This window comes from Pecten maximus, chromosome 7, assembly GCF_902652985.1.
Source record: "Pecten maximus chromosome 7, xPecMax1.1, whole genome shotgun sequence".
Classification (NCBI taxonomy): domain Eukaryota; kingdom Metazoa; phylum Mollusca; class Bivalvia; order Pectinida; family Pectinidae; genus Pecten; species Pecten maximus.
The window spans coordinates 17,329,741-17,350,207 of NC_047021.1; the positions used below are offsets into that span (position 1 = coordinate 17,329,741).

Consider the following 20,467-nt stretch of genomic DNA (forward strand, 5'->3'; position numbering starts at 1 on the left):
CCAACCCTTTTTATACTGCTCAAGCTGCTGAATACTTCCTGATTTTTAGTGTCTTTGTTTTGTTAGATTACGTTCCTCCAGCTTTAACCAAAAGTTCCCAAACACTATCGGTTGATAATAAAAGAAGTAAAGGTTGGTATATATAACATTACCAAAAATCACATAAGAGACTTTTACAAATGAGGTCGAAACAAGTTTTGAGTTAAACAAAAGGTGTCAGTAAAAAATTGGATATGGATGGTCAACATGCTAACTCGTCCAATCTGCTTCTTTTCTTCTGAATGGGATGGAGTTGTCAAGCTTAATATTTGTTCGTGTTTAGATGTGATACAGTGACGTTGGGGTTTTTTATCCAGCTTTTTTTGTTTGTTTGTTTTTTATTTATTTAATTAGATCGATTTTCTTCTTTATATGTTTGTAATATTTTTTTGAGTATCATGGTTAAAAGTAATGTATTCACCGACGTTTCTAACAATGTTCACAATGAAAGTGATTAAACGTTTCGTTAACATCTACTTTATTTGGTTTTTGTTGGAGAGGGTTCGAAGGTAGACTAGAAATCAGTTCTTCCCTACCAGACCATTTCAAGGCAAGACCAACATATAGACACCGGGACACAATAAAAAGTGAAACACATGCTTATGAAAACATAACTTGAACATGAAATCCTTCCAATTGTTTAAGTTCGCCATTCATGCATATTTTATGTGTGTGATTTCATATGTCACCCTGGTTCTAATTAATACTTAAGGTAAACCGTATATATTTATATTTAATTTATTATGCATCCGGCACTGCTATAAAATTGATTCACAATATTACTTTTATTTTATTTTCTTTTAAAAAAATCAATCTTGATATCTTAACATAATTCTTGATGTAAAAAGATAATAAATATAAAGTTTCCATCTATTTTTTAATGTCAGGTGATTATTCTTTCTATCAATAATTCGACTTTTGAACATTAAAATGATTTCTTGATATTAACAAACTATAGTTTCTGATATAAGAAAATAAGCTCGATTTTTTTTATAAAATACACAGTTGAAAGATAAAGCAATTTTCGTGTGCAGAATACTGATAACAAATATGTAAGCACAGTCGAAATTATTGTGGTACCCAATCTGCTAACCAGGCATTGAAACAAAAACACAGCAAGTCAATTTCCTATGTTTTGCGGTAGCGCATCACAACCTGTATATCACACAACCTTGACCTCGACAGCTAGAGTAATCATTGCCCTATATAGAACATGTACGGTATAATTCGAAGAATATCCAAATTTAAATCCCTGCAAAAATGGTGGACTCCTGCAACGGTGACCAAAACATCATCCCATTATATAGCGAATGGAAATATACAGGTACTATATATATATAACGCATGCAGACATGTAGCATTGTATCTATTTTATCGAGGTGTTATTGAATTACACCGGATATAGCTATGAACGAGCTTAGCGGGAAAATTAAATTAAAAACTGATTTTATCTCGTGACACTACGCGAAAATTGTAATCGTTTCAGAAGTGCAGAACGCTGATGAAACAACTTGTATCATTACAACGAATGAAGTAGATCTATTTGCATTCGAATTGTTTAGTTTAAATAAGTAATGCAGAAACGTTCATTATACGTCTCTAGTAAATGTCAGTTCTTCTAGATTTATTGACTGTTAGAGTTTCATAGAGGTTTTATTTATATATTTTTATTTCTTTCATAAAGGAAATAATGAAAAATGGCATTCGTGTAAAAAATGTAAACTGACCATTTGGCTTATCTGCCCAGAGACATATATACAGAGAGATTAGTAACATCGCTATTTCCCCGTACACATAGTGGCTCCCTTTATTCGTGACCACTCAAGCATATCCCTTATCGAGAGCGTCCTGTCTCCTATCAAACACACGCGAGCGCAGGTAAATCGGGCTATGCGCATGTGTGTATCGTAGTATTGGAACTTATTCGACATGTTCTGGTTAGGTAGCAGTGTACAGTAAAAATGCCAAATTCTGAAAAATATGGCACATGCTTTAGATATGTAAACATTGCCAGTTAACCTTACATATAACCTCTAATAAAGTATATATATTTGAAATCTGTACAACATTTGCAATTTTAATAGAGCTCTGAAGGATAAGTAAACTGATATTTTCTGTGATTTTTAGAGCTGTGAATACCATGGTAACAGCTTAAAAACTTCTCAAAAATTGCAAAATATTATGATATTTGACCCAAAATGGCACAATTCTCTACACAATTTTTTTCTGAAACCTATATAAAATTAAATATCTCTATCCCAAAGACAGAATTAATCTTGTTTGGACATATGTTGTAAATTAAGTTTTCCCGCTATCTTACCTTTTCTGTGGGCTTCCATTTTGCGCTGTAGGCGAAACTAAATTTCCTGTGTAAACACACGTTCGGAAAATCCGGATATTTAAAATCCGGAACCAATTTATTGATTTTTGTTTTAATAAATGTGAAGCCTGTATGTACTACTTCATACTGGATATACCAATTATAGTGTACATTTATTTTTTCATTTTTTATACATATCATAATACAGGAGTTATTTGCTTAACAAAAAAATTGCCCATGGCCAGGCTGTCTTACTGTGGTGTGCTACCTTAATCCGCCATTACGTCAGACCAAAACATCGTCAATTTTAAATACACACAGAAAGCACATCGTTTTATTTTGGCCACTACAAAAGTTACCACATTAACCAAAAACTATCATACTTATGGGATATAGTCTTATTGATCATGCACATTGTTGCCATTTATCCGTATTGTCTAAAATCCATTGGGTCCTATTCGACATGTCCATGTTTTGTAATTAAGCAGCCATAACGTCCGACCAAAACATCGTCAATTTTAAACGCACAAAAAAAAGCACATTGTTTTATCTAGACCACTACAAAAGTTACCACATTAACCAAAAACTATCATACTTATGGAATGTGGTCTTGATTATCATGCACATTGTTGTCATTTATCCGTATTCTCGAAAACCCCATAGGGACTTTTCGAAAATTGGAGATTCCCGCCGATCTTTCCTGCGTTGTGCTTGACTTTCATACTCAAAATACAAACACTTGGACAGCAAATTGTGATATATTTCATATTGATGACACTTCTGCACTTTGATATTAATAAAATTAAAGCACATAATTGGATCTTGGTGATGATTTCAAATAGAAATTATCGATAATTATGCGTCTGGTTTTCAAGTTTTCTCCAATATGGCGTCTAGTGAAGACTGAACCGAGCGACCGCAAAGGATTGTGGGAAGGTCAGGGGCCACTATGTAAACACAAGGGCAAATAGAGAGCTGCCAATCTCTCTATACTGCTCCAGCTGCTGAATACTTCCTGATTTTTAGTGTCTTTGTTTTGTTAGATTACGTTCCTCCAGCTTTAACCAAAAGTTCCCAAACACTATCGGTTGATAATAAAAGAAGTAAAGGTTGGTATATATAACATTACGAAAAATCACATAAGAGACTTTTACAAATGAGGTCGAAACAAGTTTTGAGTTAAACAAAAGGTGTCAGTAAAAAATTGGATATGGATGGTCAACATGCTAACTCGTCCAATCTGCTTCTTTTCTTCTGAATGGGATGGAGTTGTCAAGCTTAATATTTGTTCGTGTTTAGATGTGATACAGTGACGTTGGGGTTTTTTATCCAGCTTTTTTTGTTTGTTTGTTTTTTATTTATTTAATTAGATCGATTTTCTTCTTTATATGTTTGTAATATTTTTTTGAGTATCATGGTTAAAAGTAATGTATTCACCGACGTTTCTAACAATGTTCACAATGAAAGTGATTAAACGTTTCGTTAACATCTACTTTATTTGGTTTTTGTTGGAGAGGGTTCGAAGGTAGACTAGAAATCAGTTCTTCCCTACCAGACCATTTCAAGGCAAGACCAACATATAGACACCGGGACAGGTGTCGGCCTCAATAAAAAGTGAAACACATGCTTATGAAAACATAACTTGAACATGAAATCCTTCCAATTTTTTAAGTTCGCCATTCATGCATATTTTATGTGTGTGATTTCATATGTCACCCTGGTTCTAATTAATACTTAAGGTAAACCGTATATATTTATATTTAATTTATCATGCATCCGGCACTGCTATAAAATTGATTCACAATATTACTTTTATTTTATTTTATTTTAAAAAAATCAATCTTGATATCTTAACATAATTCTTGATGTAAAAAGATAATAAATATAAAGTTTCCATCTATTTTTTAATGTCAGGTGATTATTCTTTCTATCAATAATTCGACTTTTGAACATTAAAATGATTTCTTGATATTAACAAACTGTAGTTTCTGATATAAGAAAATAAGCTCGATTTTTTGTTATAAAATACACAGTTGAAAGATAAAGCAATTTTCGTGTGCAGAATACTGATAACAAATATGTAAGCACAGTCGAAATTATTGTGGTACCCAATCTGCTAACCAGGCATTGAAACAAAAACACAGCAAGTCAATTTCCTATGTTTTGCGGTAGCGCATCACAACCTGTATATCACACAACCTTGACCTCGACAGCTAGAGTAATCATTGCCCTATATAGAACATGTACGGTATAATTCGAAGAATATCCAAATTTAAATCCCTGCAAAAATGGTGGACTCCTGCAACGGTGACCAAAACATCATCCCATTATATAGCGAATGGAAATATACAGGTACTATATATATATATAACGCATGCAGACATGTAGCATTGTATCTATTTTATCGAGGTGTTATTGAATTACACCGGATATAGCTATGAACGAGCTTAGCGGGAAAATTAAATTAAAAACTGATTTTATCTCGTGACACTACGCGAAAATTGTAATCGTTTCAGAACTGAGAAGTGCAGAACGCTGATGAAACAACTTGTATCATTACAACGAATGAAGTAGATCTATTTGCATTCGAATTGTTTAGTTTAAATAAGTAATGCAGAAACGTTCATTATACGTCTCTAGTAAATGTCAGTTCTTCTAGATTTATTGACTGTTAGAGTTTCATAGAGGTTTTATTTATATATTTTTATTTCTTTCATAAAGGAAATAATGAAAAATGGCATTCGTGTAAAAAATGTAAACTGACCATTTGGCTTATCTGCCTAAATAAAATTAAATGCTACGGTATTGAGATATAGGCCTATACATGTTACATAACTTTGGATTAATGAAAAAATGGTTATTATTTGTAGGATAATATCATATTGATTGGCAGTCCTGGGTCCGGTAAAACTACAGTGGGACGACTGCTTGGTCCTAAACTAGGTATGGATGTATTGGATGTAGATGACCATCATCTCGAACCATATTGGGGTATGAGTGTAGCAGAGAAGGTAAGAATTTATCCGCTATGTTCGAATGAATGATTTATCTTGAATAACATTTGCATTGTCACCAACCTGCACTTACCGCATACATGGTCATAGCATCCATTGGTTTGGCACTTTACTTATTAACTTAGTCTTTAATTAATTTTCAATTTTCTTTTATAGTTTTATAGTTAGATGTCATTCTATGTAACATCCTTACTGGCCTACCTTGTTTCCAAATTAGCATTTAAAATAAAGAGAATAGTCTTATAATCAGCATGCGTGATAAGAACATACTGCACTATAGACAAGTACGGGTCTCTTTTTCTCTAAATGCTTTCTTCGTCCATTTTCCCTTCTGCTTTTCAGTTAGAAGAAGTTGGATCAAATTCATTCATCGAAGTCGAAGGGAAGGCACTTCTAGAGTTTAATGAACGTGGCAAAGTTATCTCCCTTACCGGTTCGAACCCTATGTATAAACCTGCCATGGATCACGTGGCGAAGACTGGTACAGTCGTATTTTTAGATACACCTTCACATGATATTGTCAAACGACTAGAGGAAATGAAAGTCAACCGTATTGTCGGACAAACTGGTGGAATGTCCATGGAATCTCTACTGAAGTACCGACAGCAATTCTACGAAGGTTCATACGACATTCGTGTTATTGTTGAGGAAAACGAAACACCAGAATCCATAACGAACAAAATATTCTTAGCTCTGAGTAGAATGAAAACGAAACCCGGATATGTTTCAACTCGACAGAATGCAAAACTTGAACACCGGATGTCTTTCTCAGATGTTATTCTGAAAGGCTTAGCACCTGATGGCGGGCTATATGTACCAGCGGCATGCTTGTCTGTTTTCTCTACTGGGGAAATGAAACGAATGGTTGACACTGAGTATAACCAGAGAGCCCTTAGGATTTTAGAGAAGTGTATTCATCCTTCCGACCTCCACCCGTCATTGCTGTCACGTTTTCTTTCTACTGCTTATAGTTCAGACAATTTCGGATGTTCCAAAATATTTCCGGTACGTCATCTACATGATAATCAATATCTTCTAGAACTGTTCCACGGACCAACAGCTTCCTTCAAAGACGCAGCCCTGCAATTGATGCCACAATTCTTTGTTGAATCGTTGAAGGTTTCAAATACCACATCAAAGTAAGTCGCTTTGAAAAAAAAGTTAAAAGATTTTGCTGATTGTTTTTGCAGAAAGCAATCCAATTGTCTGTAAAAACTATCTTTTTGACATAATCGTACACCGAATTCAGATAATTACCCGATTACTGAAATAATACTGCGGTTGTTAATATGAATTTTGTTAATATATCCTATCTCGTGTATTGATTGCGGTAATGATTGTATAAACAGGTACGCCATCATCGTTGCCACTTCCGGTGATACGGGTGGAGCAGTTCTGGATGGATTTACCCGACATGCAGGTTTGCCATTGTTGCGTCATAAGATATTGTATTATCAGCAGTGTTAAGTTACCGGTTAAGATCATTTAAAATAACAAACTACAGTGGTTCTTCCTGAAAAAAAACCCACTGCACCATGAGTTTAAGTGGCTACATTTGTATGTTTAATAAAATAGGACGTCATTAAATAATGTTGGCCTGCATTAATGGATTTGATTTCAGTATGATAATTTTGGGATGATAATAGAACTGCTGAAATACTGTATGTTATGATTAAATGAATCCTTACTTTGTATTTCAGTGAAATATTGATAATGTAAGATCAGGTAACCTAACATATCTTTAAAAATAAAAAAGTAAATCAACCTATATCCTAGGAGATGCTAATGTCGGAGTTCTGGTATTGTACCCGGATGAGGGCATCAGTGATGTGCAGAAACACCAGATGACGTCAATGGCAGGCAGAAACATCAAGGTTACAGGTGTGAGAACATTTATAGTGATTGAATCCATATATTTTTCTCACGTAATGTTAATATAAATCAATTGAGTATTTATTAAAAGGTTAAATGACGTTTTATCCCGTAATACATTCTGTATCGTAGGTAATAATAAGTTCTATAAAATAAAGTTGAATATATATATCGGAAGTTGTGACGATGTCTTTGTGTGGTGATACTTCGGTTTGATAGAACTACAAAATAACTTTTCGTTGTATAGTCTTGTATGTTATTACAACCCTGGTGTTGTGACCTGATGCAGTTGCCAAAATATGAGTTAGGCTCCTGTCATCGATTTCATCCATTTTCATTTAGGTGTTCGAGGAGATTTCGACGCGTGTCAGTCTTTCGTTAAGCGTGCCTTTAATGATCATTCCCTACAAAAAGATCTGATAGACAATCTGAACTGTAAACTCAGGTATGTTGTATTTTTTATAACACAACGGAAGCTTATTCCTTTCCGTTTTAGTTACATTCGTTATAAAAAGGCGTGATTGAAAAGAATATGCCTGCTGTAATACAATGTCGTATGTGGCGACCAATAACTGAGTTCCCTAAAGGACCAGAGGCTATCTATTGAAGATCCTAGATTCATGCCTGTTACATGTTAATAGTAGGAGGCGATTGGAAGTTGTATCCCTGTAGAATCGTTAATTGTCTTCAATGTGTTCTGCAAAGGGGACATCGACGGTACCGATTGATCCGCTACAACACCTGGTCTCTTGCTCTGTTCCGTATTGTCTCTCTGCTCTTTCTTTGTGATTTACAATCTCTGAAATAGATTGCTTACTAAAGATTGTCTTCTTCTTCTTGTCATTTAATAACTGATATTTGTTTGGCTTCTGCACAATATCTGCTGAGAAAACGGATACATATCAGATGTAGTGATGAAAGTCGCAAAAAAGAAAGTATTAAGAAGCAATAATTCCCTCTTCTATCCCTTTCAAAGGACGAAAACACGTAAATCAGTTTGGACACATCTAATTATGTTCAGGAATATCCCCATGTGAAGTAATCTGTGATGGATATGTAAGAAATTGTCGAAATTCAATAGCATTTCCTGTTACAATATTTAAATAGAATTATTATAAGTACTTGAATTTATATATGGTTCAAATGTATAATTTCTGTTGCCAACAAAGTGCGGCTAACTCGATCAGCTGGGGACGTCTCCTACCACAGGTAGTGTACCACGTGTCCTCGTACCTCGATCTTGTCCAGAATGGTGTCGTCAAACTCGGAAAAGAAGTCGATCTTTGTATACCTACAGGAAACTTTGGGAATATCTTGGCTGCATATTACTCCAAGGTAATGTATTATCAACTCGATTTTAATGCAAATGAATTGAAACTTGATAAATACAGACACAAACATTATGTGAGAAAATCCAATCACTAAAGACCTTTGGGTTCATAAACACGAGTGTACATAGGGATATGTTTTCATCTCTACCTCAGAAGTAACGCTATGTACAAATTAAATCATGTTGTTTGATTAGCCTATGATCTCGCAAACGACGTCCTGTACCTGTACCCGTAAGAAAGAATGTCGATATTACCCCAAAAAGTGCACCTGGCGACAGCCGATTATATAACCACATGATCTTTCAACCCTTTATGTAAATGATGAATCTGGATAGGCTGAGGGAGCAATTTGGAGGATGGTGTCCTGTTGGAAGAATTCGGGGCGATGTTTTCACGGATTATGGTGTTTTGGATGTAGAAATTCGCAGTTAGTGACACGGTAGATAAATGTTTCTTGATGACGGTCGAATATAGTATGCGCTGTGTCAGTTTGAATAAATGTGAGTTTTTAAGTCGATTCCACGGCTGAACATATTGTATGTACATTATGTATATTATGTATATATGTCTATGTTTGTGAGAAATCGACTCTATTTATATGCCTATACTCTTAACTGATAAGCGAATAAGCTCAAAGTAATAAAGAACTGAACTTGTGTTTTTAGTGAAGTGAGGTGGGTGTGGTTTCGTACGTGGCGGAGTTGCCAACGTTGTACTTTCCTCAATAAACTTGGACCCCGTCATACCTATTTTTTATATTAACATTTTATATGTAAGCGCCTGTGGTATAGACATAGCTTACTATGACAGGTATAGACATATCCAGCTATATATGGCAGGTATAGAAAAAGTCTACTGCGACAGGCATATTCATAACCTGATAGACGTGGTCAGTTACTACAGGTTTAGAAATATAGTCACAACACAAAGATTAGTTGAAATAGAAAATGAAAGTATATGATTGTAGTTTGGAACATCAATCCGATATATAACTTATCTAGCTCGACAAAGGATCCTTTGTTTCCCCGAAGGTGTTCTCAGATGAATCTGACCTGGATATATGGATACCCATGCAGACAATGAGGTAAAACGGTACCACCATTACGCATGACCAAAACACAGTCCGAGACGTAAGATGTAATTAATTATGTAAAGAATGTTTTAGTAATGATATACGACGTATACGTACGAAGAATCATTCTTAACCAATTGTATGACCGAGATGCGAAAGGAACGCTGAGTGAATACAAATAAAAGCTTGTTGTAAATGAATTGATATAAAAGTATTCTCGTGTTCTTTTTTGCAGCAAATGGGAGTACCGTACCGGCGATTGATTTGTGCTTCAAATGCCAACAATATATTGACAGATTTTATAAAAACTGGAACCTACGATCTTCGGAACCGGAAGTTACATAAAACCACCTCCCCTGCAATAGATATCCTGGTCTCATCGAATCTTGAGCGCTATCTATACCACTTGTCGGGCGGATCTGCCGAATTTATCTCGGATTGTTTTAAACAACTGGAGTCGTCAAAGCATTTTTCTATACCAGGAAAGGTTGGGACATTGAATTGCTCTGTTTATGTACAAAGAGTTAATTATATTTTGCTTTCTACAATTCCCAAAGTAGTTGGTTTCTGATGTTTTAAACATATCGAACATGAATGGCATTGTCAAAATGATTTTAAAACTTAATTACTCGAATGATATTTAAAGCAAATATAGATAGTTGTAAGCTGCTGTTTAGCATGTGATTGGCAGTATAAATATATAAGTAAACGTTTGAGAGATACATACAAAAAAGGGCAAATTTGCTATGTCGTGATTGATAGAAAGATAAAATATCACGATAGTTCATAAATCCAGCTAAACTATTAAATTGATTTTCTTAATAATTACTATTTCTCTTATATACATATTTTCATAAATTTTCCAGATGTTGTCTGCTATGAACGAGTTATTCGTTGCGGACTGGTGTTCCGAAGAGGAAGCGAAGAAGACAATTAAGTCTACCCTAGACAAAACAGGTAATCTTCACTGAAGAAATAGAAAACTCTTTCTGTTACATACAGAAAACATTTATGCTGCTTTGGTAAAACATTTAATCATGATGTGATTAGTAAAACTGTATGTAACCACAAAAAGACGTGGAGAAGTGGAATATGGTGTGACTAAGAGGTGTAGTAAGTGGTGTATGTGACTAAGAGGTGTAGTAAGTGGTGTATGATGTGACTAAGAGGTGGAGGAAGTGGTGCATGTGACTAAGAGGTGGAGGAAGTGGTGTATGTGACTAAGAGGTGGAGGAAGTGGTGTATGATGTGACTAAGAGGTGTAGGAAGTGATGTATGTGACTAAGAGGTGTAAGAAGAGGTATATGATGTGACTAAGAGGTGGAGGAAGTGGTGTATGATGTGACTAAGAGGTGTAGTAAGTGGTGTATGATGTGACTAAGAGGTGTAGGAAGTGATGTATGTGACTAAGAGGTGTAAGAAGAGGTATATGATGTGACTAAGAGGTGGAGGAAGTGGTGTATGATGTGACTAAGAGGTGGAGGAAGTGGTGTATGATGTGACTAAGAGGTGGAGGAAGTGGTGTATGATGTGACTAAGAGGTGTAGTAAGTGGTGTATGGTGTGACTAAGAGGTGTAGTAAGTGGTGTATGATGTGACTAAGAGGTGGAGGAAGTGGTGTATGATGTGACTAAGAGGTGTAGTAAGTGATGTATGTGACTAAGAGGTGGAGGAAGTGGTGTATGATGTGACTAAGAGGTGGAGGAAGTGGTGTATGTGACTAAGAGGTGTAGGAAGTGGTGTATGATGTGACTAAGAGGTGTAGGAAGTGGTGTATGATGTGACTAAGAGGTGTAGTAAGTGGTGTATGATGTGACTAAGAGGTGTAGTAAGTGGTGTATGATGTGACTAAGAGGTGGAGGAAGTGGTGTATGATGTGACTAAGAGGTGTAGTAAGTGGTGTATGATGTGACTAAGAGGTGTAGTAAGTGGTGTATGATGTGACTAAGAGGTGTAGTAAGTGGTGTATGATGTGACTAAGAGGTGGAGGAAGTGGTGTATGATGTGACTAAGAGGTGTAGTAAGTGGTGTATGATGTGACTAAGAGGTGTAGTAAGTGGTGTATGATGTGACTAAGAGGTGTAGGAAGTGGTGTATGATGTGACTAAGAGGTGTAGTAAGTGGTGTATGATGTGACTAAGAGGTGTAGGAAGTGGTGTATGATGTGACTAAGAGGTGTAGTAAGTGGTGTATGATGTGACTAAGAAGTGTAGTAAGTGGTGTATGATGTGACTAAGAGGTGTAGGAAGTGGTGTATGATGTGACTAAGAGGTGGAGGAAGTGGTGTATGATGTGACTAAGAGGTGTAGTAAGTGATGTATGATGTGACTAAGAGGTGTAGTAAGTGGTGTATGATGTGACTAAGAGGTGTAGGAAGTGGTGTATGATGTGACTAAGAGGTGGAGGAAGTGGTGTATGATGTGACTAAGAGGTGTAGTAAGTGGTGTATGATGTGACTAAGAGGTGTAGTAAGTGGTGTATGATGTGACTAAGAGGTGGAGGAAGTGATGTATGATGTGACTAAGAGGTGGAGGAAGTGGTGTATGATGTGACTAAGAGGTGTAGGAAGTGGTGTATGATGTGACTAAGAGGTGGAGGAAGTGGTGTATGATGTGACTAAGAGGTGGAGGAAGTGGTGTATGATGTGACTAAGAGGTGTAGTAAGTGGTGTATGGTGTGACTAAGAGGTGTAGTAAGTGGTGTATGATGTGACTAAGAGATGTAGGAAGTGGTGTATGATGTGACTAAGAGGTGGAGGAAGTGGTGTATGATGTGACTAAGAGGTGGAGGAAGTGGTGTATGATGTGACTAAGAGGTGTAGGAAGTGGTGTATGATGTGACTAAGAGGTGGAGGAAGTGGTGTATGATGTGACTAAGAAGTGTAGGAAGTGGTGTATGATGTGACTAAGAGGTGTAGTCAGTGGTGTATGATGTGACTAAGAGGTGTAGTCAGTGGTGTATGATGTGACTAAGAGGTGTAGTAAGTGGTGTATGATGTGACTAAGAGGTGTAGTCAGTGGTGTATGATGTGACTAAGAGGTGGAGGAAGTGGTGTATGATGTGACTAAGAGGTGGAGGAAGTGGTGTATGATGTGACTAAGAGGTGGAGGAAGTGGTGTATGATGTGACTAAGAGGTGTAGGAAGTGGTGTATGATGTGACTAAGAGGTGTAGGAAGTGGTGTATGATGTGACTAAGAGGTGGAGGAAGTGGTGTATGATGTGACTAAGAGGTGTAGGAAGTGGTGTATGATGTGACTAAGAGGTGGAGGAAGTGGTGTATGATGTGACTAAGAGGTGGAGGAAGTGGTGTATGATGTGACTAAGAGGTGTAGTAAGTGGTGTATGATGTGACTAAGAGGTGGAGGAAGTGGTGTATGATGTGACTAAGAGGTGTAGGAAGTGGTGTATGATGTGACTAAGAGGTGGAGGAAGTGGTGTATGATGTGACTAAGAGGTGTAGGAAGTGGTGTATGTGACTAAGAGGTGGAGGAAGTGGTGTATGATGTGACTAAGAGGTGTAGGAAGTGGTGTATGATGTGACTAAGAGGTGGAGGAAGTGGTGTATGATGTGACTAAGAGGTGTAGGAAGTGGTGTATGATGTGACTAAGAGGTGGAGGAAGTGGTGTATGATGTGACTAAGAGGTGGAGGAAGTGGTGTATGATGTGACTAAGAGGTGGAGGAAGTGGTGTATGATGTGACTAAGAGGTGTAGGAAGTGGTGTATGATGTGACTAAGAGGTGGAGGAAGTGGTGTATGATGTGACTAAGAGGTGTAGGAAGTGGTGTATGATGTGACTAAGAGGTGGAGGAAGTGGTGTATGATGTGACTAAGAGGTGGAGGAAGTGGTGTATGATGTGACTAAGAGGTGTAGTAAGTGGTGTATGTGACTAAGAGGTGGAGGAAGTGGTGTTTGATGTGACTAAGAGGTGTAGGAAGTGGTGTATGTGACTAAGAGGTGTAGGAAGTGGTGTATGTGACTAAGAGGTGTAGGAAGTGGTGTATGATGTGACTAAGAGGTGTAGTAAGTGGTGTATGTGACTAAGAGGTGTAGTAAGTGGTGTATGATGTGACTAAGAGGTGTAGTCAGTGGTGTATGATGTGACTAAGAGGTGTAGGAAGTGGTGTATGATGTGACTAAGAGGTGTAGGAAGTGATGTATGTGACTAAGAGGTGTAGGAAGTGGTGTATGTGACTAAGAGGTGTAGGAAGTGATGTATGATGTGACTAAGAGGTGTAGTAAGTGGTGTATGATGTGACTAAGAGGTGGAGGAAGTGGTGTATGATGTGACTAAGAGGTGTAGGAAGTGATGTATGTGACTAAGAGGTGTAGGAAGTGGTGTATGTGACTAAGAGGTGTAGGAAGTGATGTATGATGTGACTAAGAGGTGTAGTAAGTGGTGTATGTGACTAAGAGGTGTAGTAAGTGGTGTATGATGTGACTAAGAGGTGTAGTAAGTGGTGTATGATGTGACTAAGAGGTGTAGGAAGTGGTGTATGATGTGACTAAGAGGTGTAGGAAGTGATGTATGTGACTAAGAGGTGGAGGAAGTGGTGTATGATGTGACTAAGAGGTGTAGGAAGTGGTGTATGATGTGACTAAGAGGTGGAGGAAGTGGTGTATGATGTGACTAAGAGGTGGAGGAAGTGGTGTATGATGTGACTAAGAGGTGTAGTAAGTGTTGTATGATGTGACTAAGAGGTGGAGGAAGTGGTGTATGATGTGACTAAGAGGTGGAGGAAGTGGTGTATGATGTGACTAAGAGGTGGAGGAAGTGGTGTATGATGTGACTAAGAGGTGTAGGAAGTGATGTATGTGACTAAGAGGTGTAGGAAGTGGTGTATGATGTGACTAAGAGGTGGAAGAAGTGGTGTATGATGTGACTAAGAGGTGGAGGAAGTGATGTATGTGACTAAGAGGTGGAGGAAGTGATGTATGATGTGACTAAGAGGTGGAGGAAGTGGTGTATGATGTGACTAAGAGGTGGAGGAAGTGGTGTATGATGTGACTAAGTGGTGTAGTCAGTGGTGTATGATGTGACTAAGAGATGTAGTAAGTGATGTATGTGACTAAGAGGTGTAGGAAGTGGTGTATGATGTGACTAAGAGGTGTAGTAAGTGGTGTATGTGACTAAGAGGTGTAGGAAGTGGTGTATGATGTGACTAAGAGGTGTAGTAAGTGGTGTATGTGACTAAGAGGTGGAGGAAGTGATGTATGATGTGACTAAGAGGTGTAGGAAGTGGTGTATGTGACTAAGAGGTGTAGTAAGTGGTGTATGATGTGACTAAGAGGTGTAGGAAGTGTTGTATGATGTGACTAAGTGGTGTAGTCAGTGGTGTATGATGTGACTAAGAGATGTAGTAAGTGATGTATGTGACTAAGAGGTGTAGGAAGTGGTGTATGATGTGACTAAGAGGTGTAGTCAGTGGTGTATGATGTGACTAAGAGATGTAGTAAGTGATGTATGTGACTAAGAGGTGTAGGAAGTGGTGTATGATGTGACTAAGAGATGTAGTAAGTGATGTATGTGACTAAGAGATGTAGGAAGTGATGTATGTGACTAAGAGGTGTAGGAAGTGGTGTATGATGTGACTAAGAGGTGTAGTCAGTGGTGTATGATGTGACTAAGAGGTGTAGTAAGTGGTGTATGATGTGACTAAGAGGTGTAGGAAGTGGTGTATGATGTGACTAAGAGGTGTAGTAAGTGGTGTATGATGTGACTAAGAGGTGGAGGAAGTGGTGTATGATGTGACTAAGAGATGTAGTAAGTGATGTATGTGACTAAGAGGTGTAGTAAGTGGTGTATGATGTGACTAAGAGGTGGAGGAAGTGGTGTATGATGTGACTAAGAGATGTAGTAAGTGATGTATGTGACTAAGAGGTGTAGTAAGTGATGTATGTGACTAAGAGGTGTAGGAAGTGGTGTATGATGTGACTAAGAGATGTAGTAAGTGATGTATGTGACTAAGAGGTGGAGGAAGTGGTGTATGATGTGACTAAGTGGTGTAGTCAGTGGTGTATGATGTGACTAAGTGGTGTAGTAAGTGGTGTATGATGTGACTAAGTGGTGTAGTCAGTGGTGTATGATGTGACTAAGAGATGTAGTAAGTGATGTATGTGACTAAGAGGTGTAGGAAGTGGTGTATGATGTGACTAAGAGGTGGAGGAAGTGGTGTATGATGTGACTAAGAGGTGGAGGAAGTGGTGTATGATGTGACTAAGAGGTGGAGGAAGTGGTGTATGATGTGACTAAGTGGTGTAGTCAGTGGTGTATGATGTGACTAAGTGGTGTAGTCAGTGGTGTATGGTGTGACTAAGAGGTGGAGGAAGTGGTGTATGATGTGACTAAGAGGTGGAGGAAGTGGTGTATGATGTGACTAAGAGGTGTAGTAAGTGGTGTATGTGACTAAGAGGTGTAGTAAGTGGTGTATGTGACTAAGAGGTGTAAGAAGTGGTGTATGATGTGACTAAGAGGTGTAGTAAGTGATGTATGTGACTAAGAGGTGTAGTAAGTGATGTATGATGTGACTAAGAGGTGTAGTAAGTGGTGTATGATGTGACTAAGAGGTGTAGTAAGTGATGTATGATGTGACTAAGAGGTGTAGTAAGTGGTGTATGATGTGACTAAGAGGTGTAGTAAGTGATGTATGATGTGACTAAGAGGTGTAGTAAGTGGTGTATGATGTGACTAAGAGGTGGAGGAAGTGGTGTATGTGACTAAGAGGTGTAGGAAGTGGTGTATGTGACTAAGAGGTGTAAGAAGTGGTGTATGATGTGACTAAGAGGTGTAAGAAGTGATGTATGATGTGACTAAGAGGTGGAGGAAGTGGTGTATGTCACTAAGTGGTGTAGGAAGTGGTGTATGATGTGACTAAGAGGTGTAGTAAGTGGTGTATGTGACTAAGAGGTGTAGTAAGTGGTGTATGATGTGACTAAGAGGTGGAGGAAGTGGTGTATGATGTGACTAAGAGGTGTAGGAAGTGATGTATGTGACTAAGAGGTGTAAGAAGAGGTATATGATGTGACTAAGAGGTGGAGGAAGTGGTGTATGATGTGACTAAGAGGTGGAGGAAGTGGTGTATGATGTGACTAAGAGGTGTAGTAAGTGGTGTATGATGTGACTAAGTGGTGTATGATGTGACTTAGAGGTGGAGGAAGTGGTGTATGTGACTAAGAGGTGTAGGAAGTGGTGTATGTGACTAAGAGGTGTAAGAAGTGGTGTATGATGTGACTAAGAGGTGTAGTAAGTCGTGTATGTGACTAAGAGGTGTAGGAAGTGGTGTATGATGTGACTAAGAGGTGTAGGAAGTGATGTATGTGACTAAGAGGTGTAGTAAGTCGTGTATGTGACTAAGAGGTGGAGGAAGTGTTGTATGATGTGACTAAGAGGTGTAGTAAGTGGTGTATGATGTGACAAAGAGGTGTAGTAAGTGGTGTATGATGTGACTAAGAGGTGGAGGAAGTGGTGTATGATGTGACTAAGAGGTGTAGGAAGTGATGTATGTGACTAAGAGGTGGAGGAAGTGGTGTATGATGTGACTAAGAGGTGTAGTAAGTGGTGTATGATGTGACTAAGAGGTGTAGTAAGTGGTGTATGATGTGACTAAGAGGTGTAGGAAGTGGTGTATGTGACTAAGAGGTGTAGTAAGTGATGTATGATGTGACTAAGAGGTGTAGTAAGTGATGTATGATGTGACTAAGAGGTGTAGTAAGTGGTGTATGATGTGACTAAGAGGTGTAGTAAGTGATGTATGATGTGACTAAGAGGTGTAGTAAGTGGTGTATGATGTGACTAAGAGGTGTAGGAAGTGGTGTATGATGTGACTAAGAGGTGGAGGAAGTGGTGTATGATGTGACTAAGAGGTGTAGTAAGTGGTGTATGATGTGACTAAGAGGTGGAGGAAGTGGTGTATGGTGTGACTAAGAGGTGGAGGAAGTGGTGTATGATGTGACTAAGAGGTGTAGGAAGTGGTGTATGTGACTAAGAGGTGTAGTAAGTGGTGTATGATGTGACTAAGAGGTGTAGGAAGTGTTGTATGATGTGACTAAGAGGTGGAGGAAGTGGTGTATGTGACTAAGAAGTGTAGGAAGTGGTGTATGATGTGACTAAGAGGTGTAGGAAGTGGTGTATGATGTGACTAAGAGGTGGAGGAAGTGGTGTATGATGTGACTAAGAGGTGTAGTCAGTGGTGTATGATGTGACTAAGAGGTGTAGGAAGTGGTGTATGATGTGACTAAGAGGTGGAGGAAGTGGTGTATGATGTGACTAAGAGGTGTAGTAAGTGGTGTATGATGTGACTAAGAGGTGTAGGAAGTGGTGTATGATGTGACTAAGAGGTGTAGGAAGTGGTGTATGATGTGACTAAGAGGTGGAGGAAGTGGTGTATGATGTGACTAAGAGGTGGAGGAAGTGGTGTATGATGTGACTAAGAGGTGGAGGAAGTGATGTATGATGTGACTAAGAGGTGTATGACGTTAAGTATTTGATTAACAGGTGTAAGAAGTTAGGTATTGGATTAAGAGGTGTAAGAAGTTGAATAATGATATAGTTTTCTAACTAACAGATCACTGAGACCCCGTGATATATATCGACATCATATTCAGATGATCTGGGAAGTTGCGAGACCACAGAAAATATTCAGCCATTATGACATCGAAATATATCTCAGATAAATACATGTATACATTTATTTGGAAGGGAAATAAAGATACCTTTTATTCGTTTATATTCTAAAACGTAACTTACTTCTTCTTACCCTTCTAAGGATGGTAATTGCAGGATGAAACAACCGTTTGATCGAACCGTGTATTCATTATATATATATAATATTTAAAGGTGATCATTCCTTGTGTATCTTTTGCAGTGTGTTGCATATCATTTGTTGATTTCACGATTTTACCTGGCAGGCTACCTTATGGATCCTCATACCGCTGTCGCGAAAGCTGTCGGTGATCGCTTTAACAACAATGAGTGTCCAATGGTCATTGCCTCCACAGCACATTATGCAAAATTTGGACCTGATGTGGCCAGTTTCCTTGGCCTGGATATCCCGAACGAACAGCCGAATGAAGTGTTTGAGAAACTTCAAGAAATGTGTACTAGTCCAGTTATGCATCTTCCCCTTCAGGAATCCATTAAATGGCCATCGATCCACACGACCGTCCTTAATTCCAAATATTCTGAAGTACGGGAGGAAATAAAAAATTTCGCTCGTACAATTTAGATGTCTGGGATAGCCAGAAAAAATGTGTAGATTGGTATAGTCTTGCGTTGTTGTATTCTGTACACAAGTAAATGTTAAAACCATGAAGATTAGAGTGTATCAAACTAAGGTCAATCTGACCTACATTTTGATCTTTGATATACACCCTAAAAAAATGTTTATGCGACTCCATCTCCTACACTACAAGTGATTCGAACTTAATACTTAGATGGGTTCACCTTAGTGTTGCGGTGTGTTATGTATCAAAATTAGGTCACTCTGACCTATATTTTGGCCTTTAGCTAGCATCAAATAAATTGTTTATCCCGGCTGCCTCCTACACTACCGGTCACTGGAATTTATGTATTACGAATTTATCATCTGTGCATTCTTGGCATGTAATTCGCCGAATTGTTTAGTTAACTTTGTCAATTTGTCAACTTCGTCTTATGGCTCAAAATTGTGCCTTATTCTGTAAATTAAATGGTAAAGACACAAATATTTTCAATGAAGACGTCTTATTATGTATACTATACAATTAGACTTAATTAAGTACTTGTGTGCTTACTGCCAATCTGTGATATGTATGTTTACGTGTGATCTGTGTACAATATAATGATATAGATTTCTATATGTATCGAGATATTAAGGAGTGATTATTTCATTAACAATTCACAGTTCCCTGTAAGGTAATAAATTGATATGAACAAGCAAAGTGTACCATTGTGATATATGATCCATTGTTATCCATGTAACAGGAGATCCGTGTAATAGTATAAGGGTACTGAGCAATGTATAATGTTTTTATAATATTATGCATCTCAGAAATTGAGGAATGAATGAGAAGATCCTGGACAAATGTATGTATAGTAAGTATAAGGTATTGTGATATTGAAACTATTGCTGTTTTATTACGAAAATATGGAGACAAACTTCAGTTAACCTTGGATGTTTATGTAATTTTTCCAACATGAAGCTCCCTTAAAAAGACAGTTTAGTCTAAAAACTTTTTATTCGACTAGAATCGATGAAATATGTACATCTAGACGAAATAACCCGAATAGTTAGATGTCACGTACTCAATTCCAATAAAGTCCTAATCAAAATGAAAATAAAAATTTTGTGTCTTATATCATTTATTCTATAGTGGTTTGCTGCCAGCCGCTGACTTACAGAACATATACATTGTACACTGCAATTAATGGACTAGTTCATTATACAATATACATTGTACACTGCAATTAATGGACTAGTTCATTATACAATATACATTGTACACTGCAATTAATGGACTAGTTCATTATACAATATACATTGTACACTGCAATTAATGGACTAGTTCATTATACAATATACATTGTACACTGCAATTAATGGACTAGTTCATTATACAATATACACAGCTACAATATGTAGAACTAAATCAGTATGACTATATTCTAGCCATTGCGCTAATTCATTTGATATATGGTTTTTTTTATCTTTGTGACTTATTGTTAAATATATTTCAGACAGGATTTGTTATATGGCCAATCCGTTTGCATCATTCAAAGTATTTAACACGATCTTTGGTCAAGATACATCATAACATACAGATAGATACATATTGTCTCGT

General features: G+C 37.6%; 1 protein-coding gene across 2 annotated transcripts; it reads left to right on the top strand.

The window, feature by feature from the left end:
- Positions 1-1,210: 1,210 nt before the first annotated feature.
- LOC117331780 (threonine synthase-like 1) lies at positions 1,211-19,987 on the top strand. Of its 2 annotated transcripts, none has more exons than XM_033890659.1 (10): positions 1,211-1,363; positions 5,230-5,370; positions 5,716-6,512; positions 6,723-6,793; positions 7,150-7,254; positions 7,588-7,690; positions 8,415-8,580; positions 9,884-10,135; positions 10,515-10,605; positions 18,557-19,987. In XM_033890659.1, exons 1-10 carry the CDS (start codon positions 1,253-1,255, stop codon positions 18,871-18,873), a joined length of 2,154 nt encoding a protein of 717 aa, XP_033746550.1. In that variant the 5' UTR covers positions 1,211-1,252; the 3' UTR covers positions 18,874-19,987. The 2 variants fall into 2 exon arrangements, with proteins under 2 accessions (XP_033746550.1, XP_033746548.1); XM_033890657.1 differs by lacking the exon at positions 1,211-1,363 and adding an exon at positions 4,559-4,711.
- Positions 19,988-20,467: the final 480 nt, after the last annotated feature.

Excerpts from the sequence above, each read along its gene's own strand:
- LOC117331780 (XM_033890659.1), top strand. The coding sequence starts at position 1,253 with ATGTACGGTATAATTCGAAGAATATCCAAATTTAAATCCCTGCAAAAA. Across the intron at positions 7,255-7,587 it reads CAGAAACATCAAGGTTACAG|GTGTTCGAGGAGATTTCGAC; the intron begins GTGTGAGAACAT and ends ATTTTCATTTAG. Across the intron at positions 10,606-18,556 it reads GTCTACCCTAGACAAAACAG|GCTACCTTATGGATCCTCAT; the intron begins GTAATCTTCACT and ends TTTACCTGGCAG.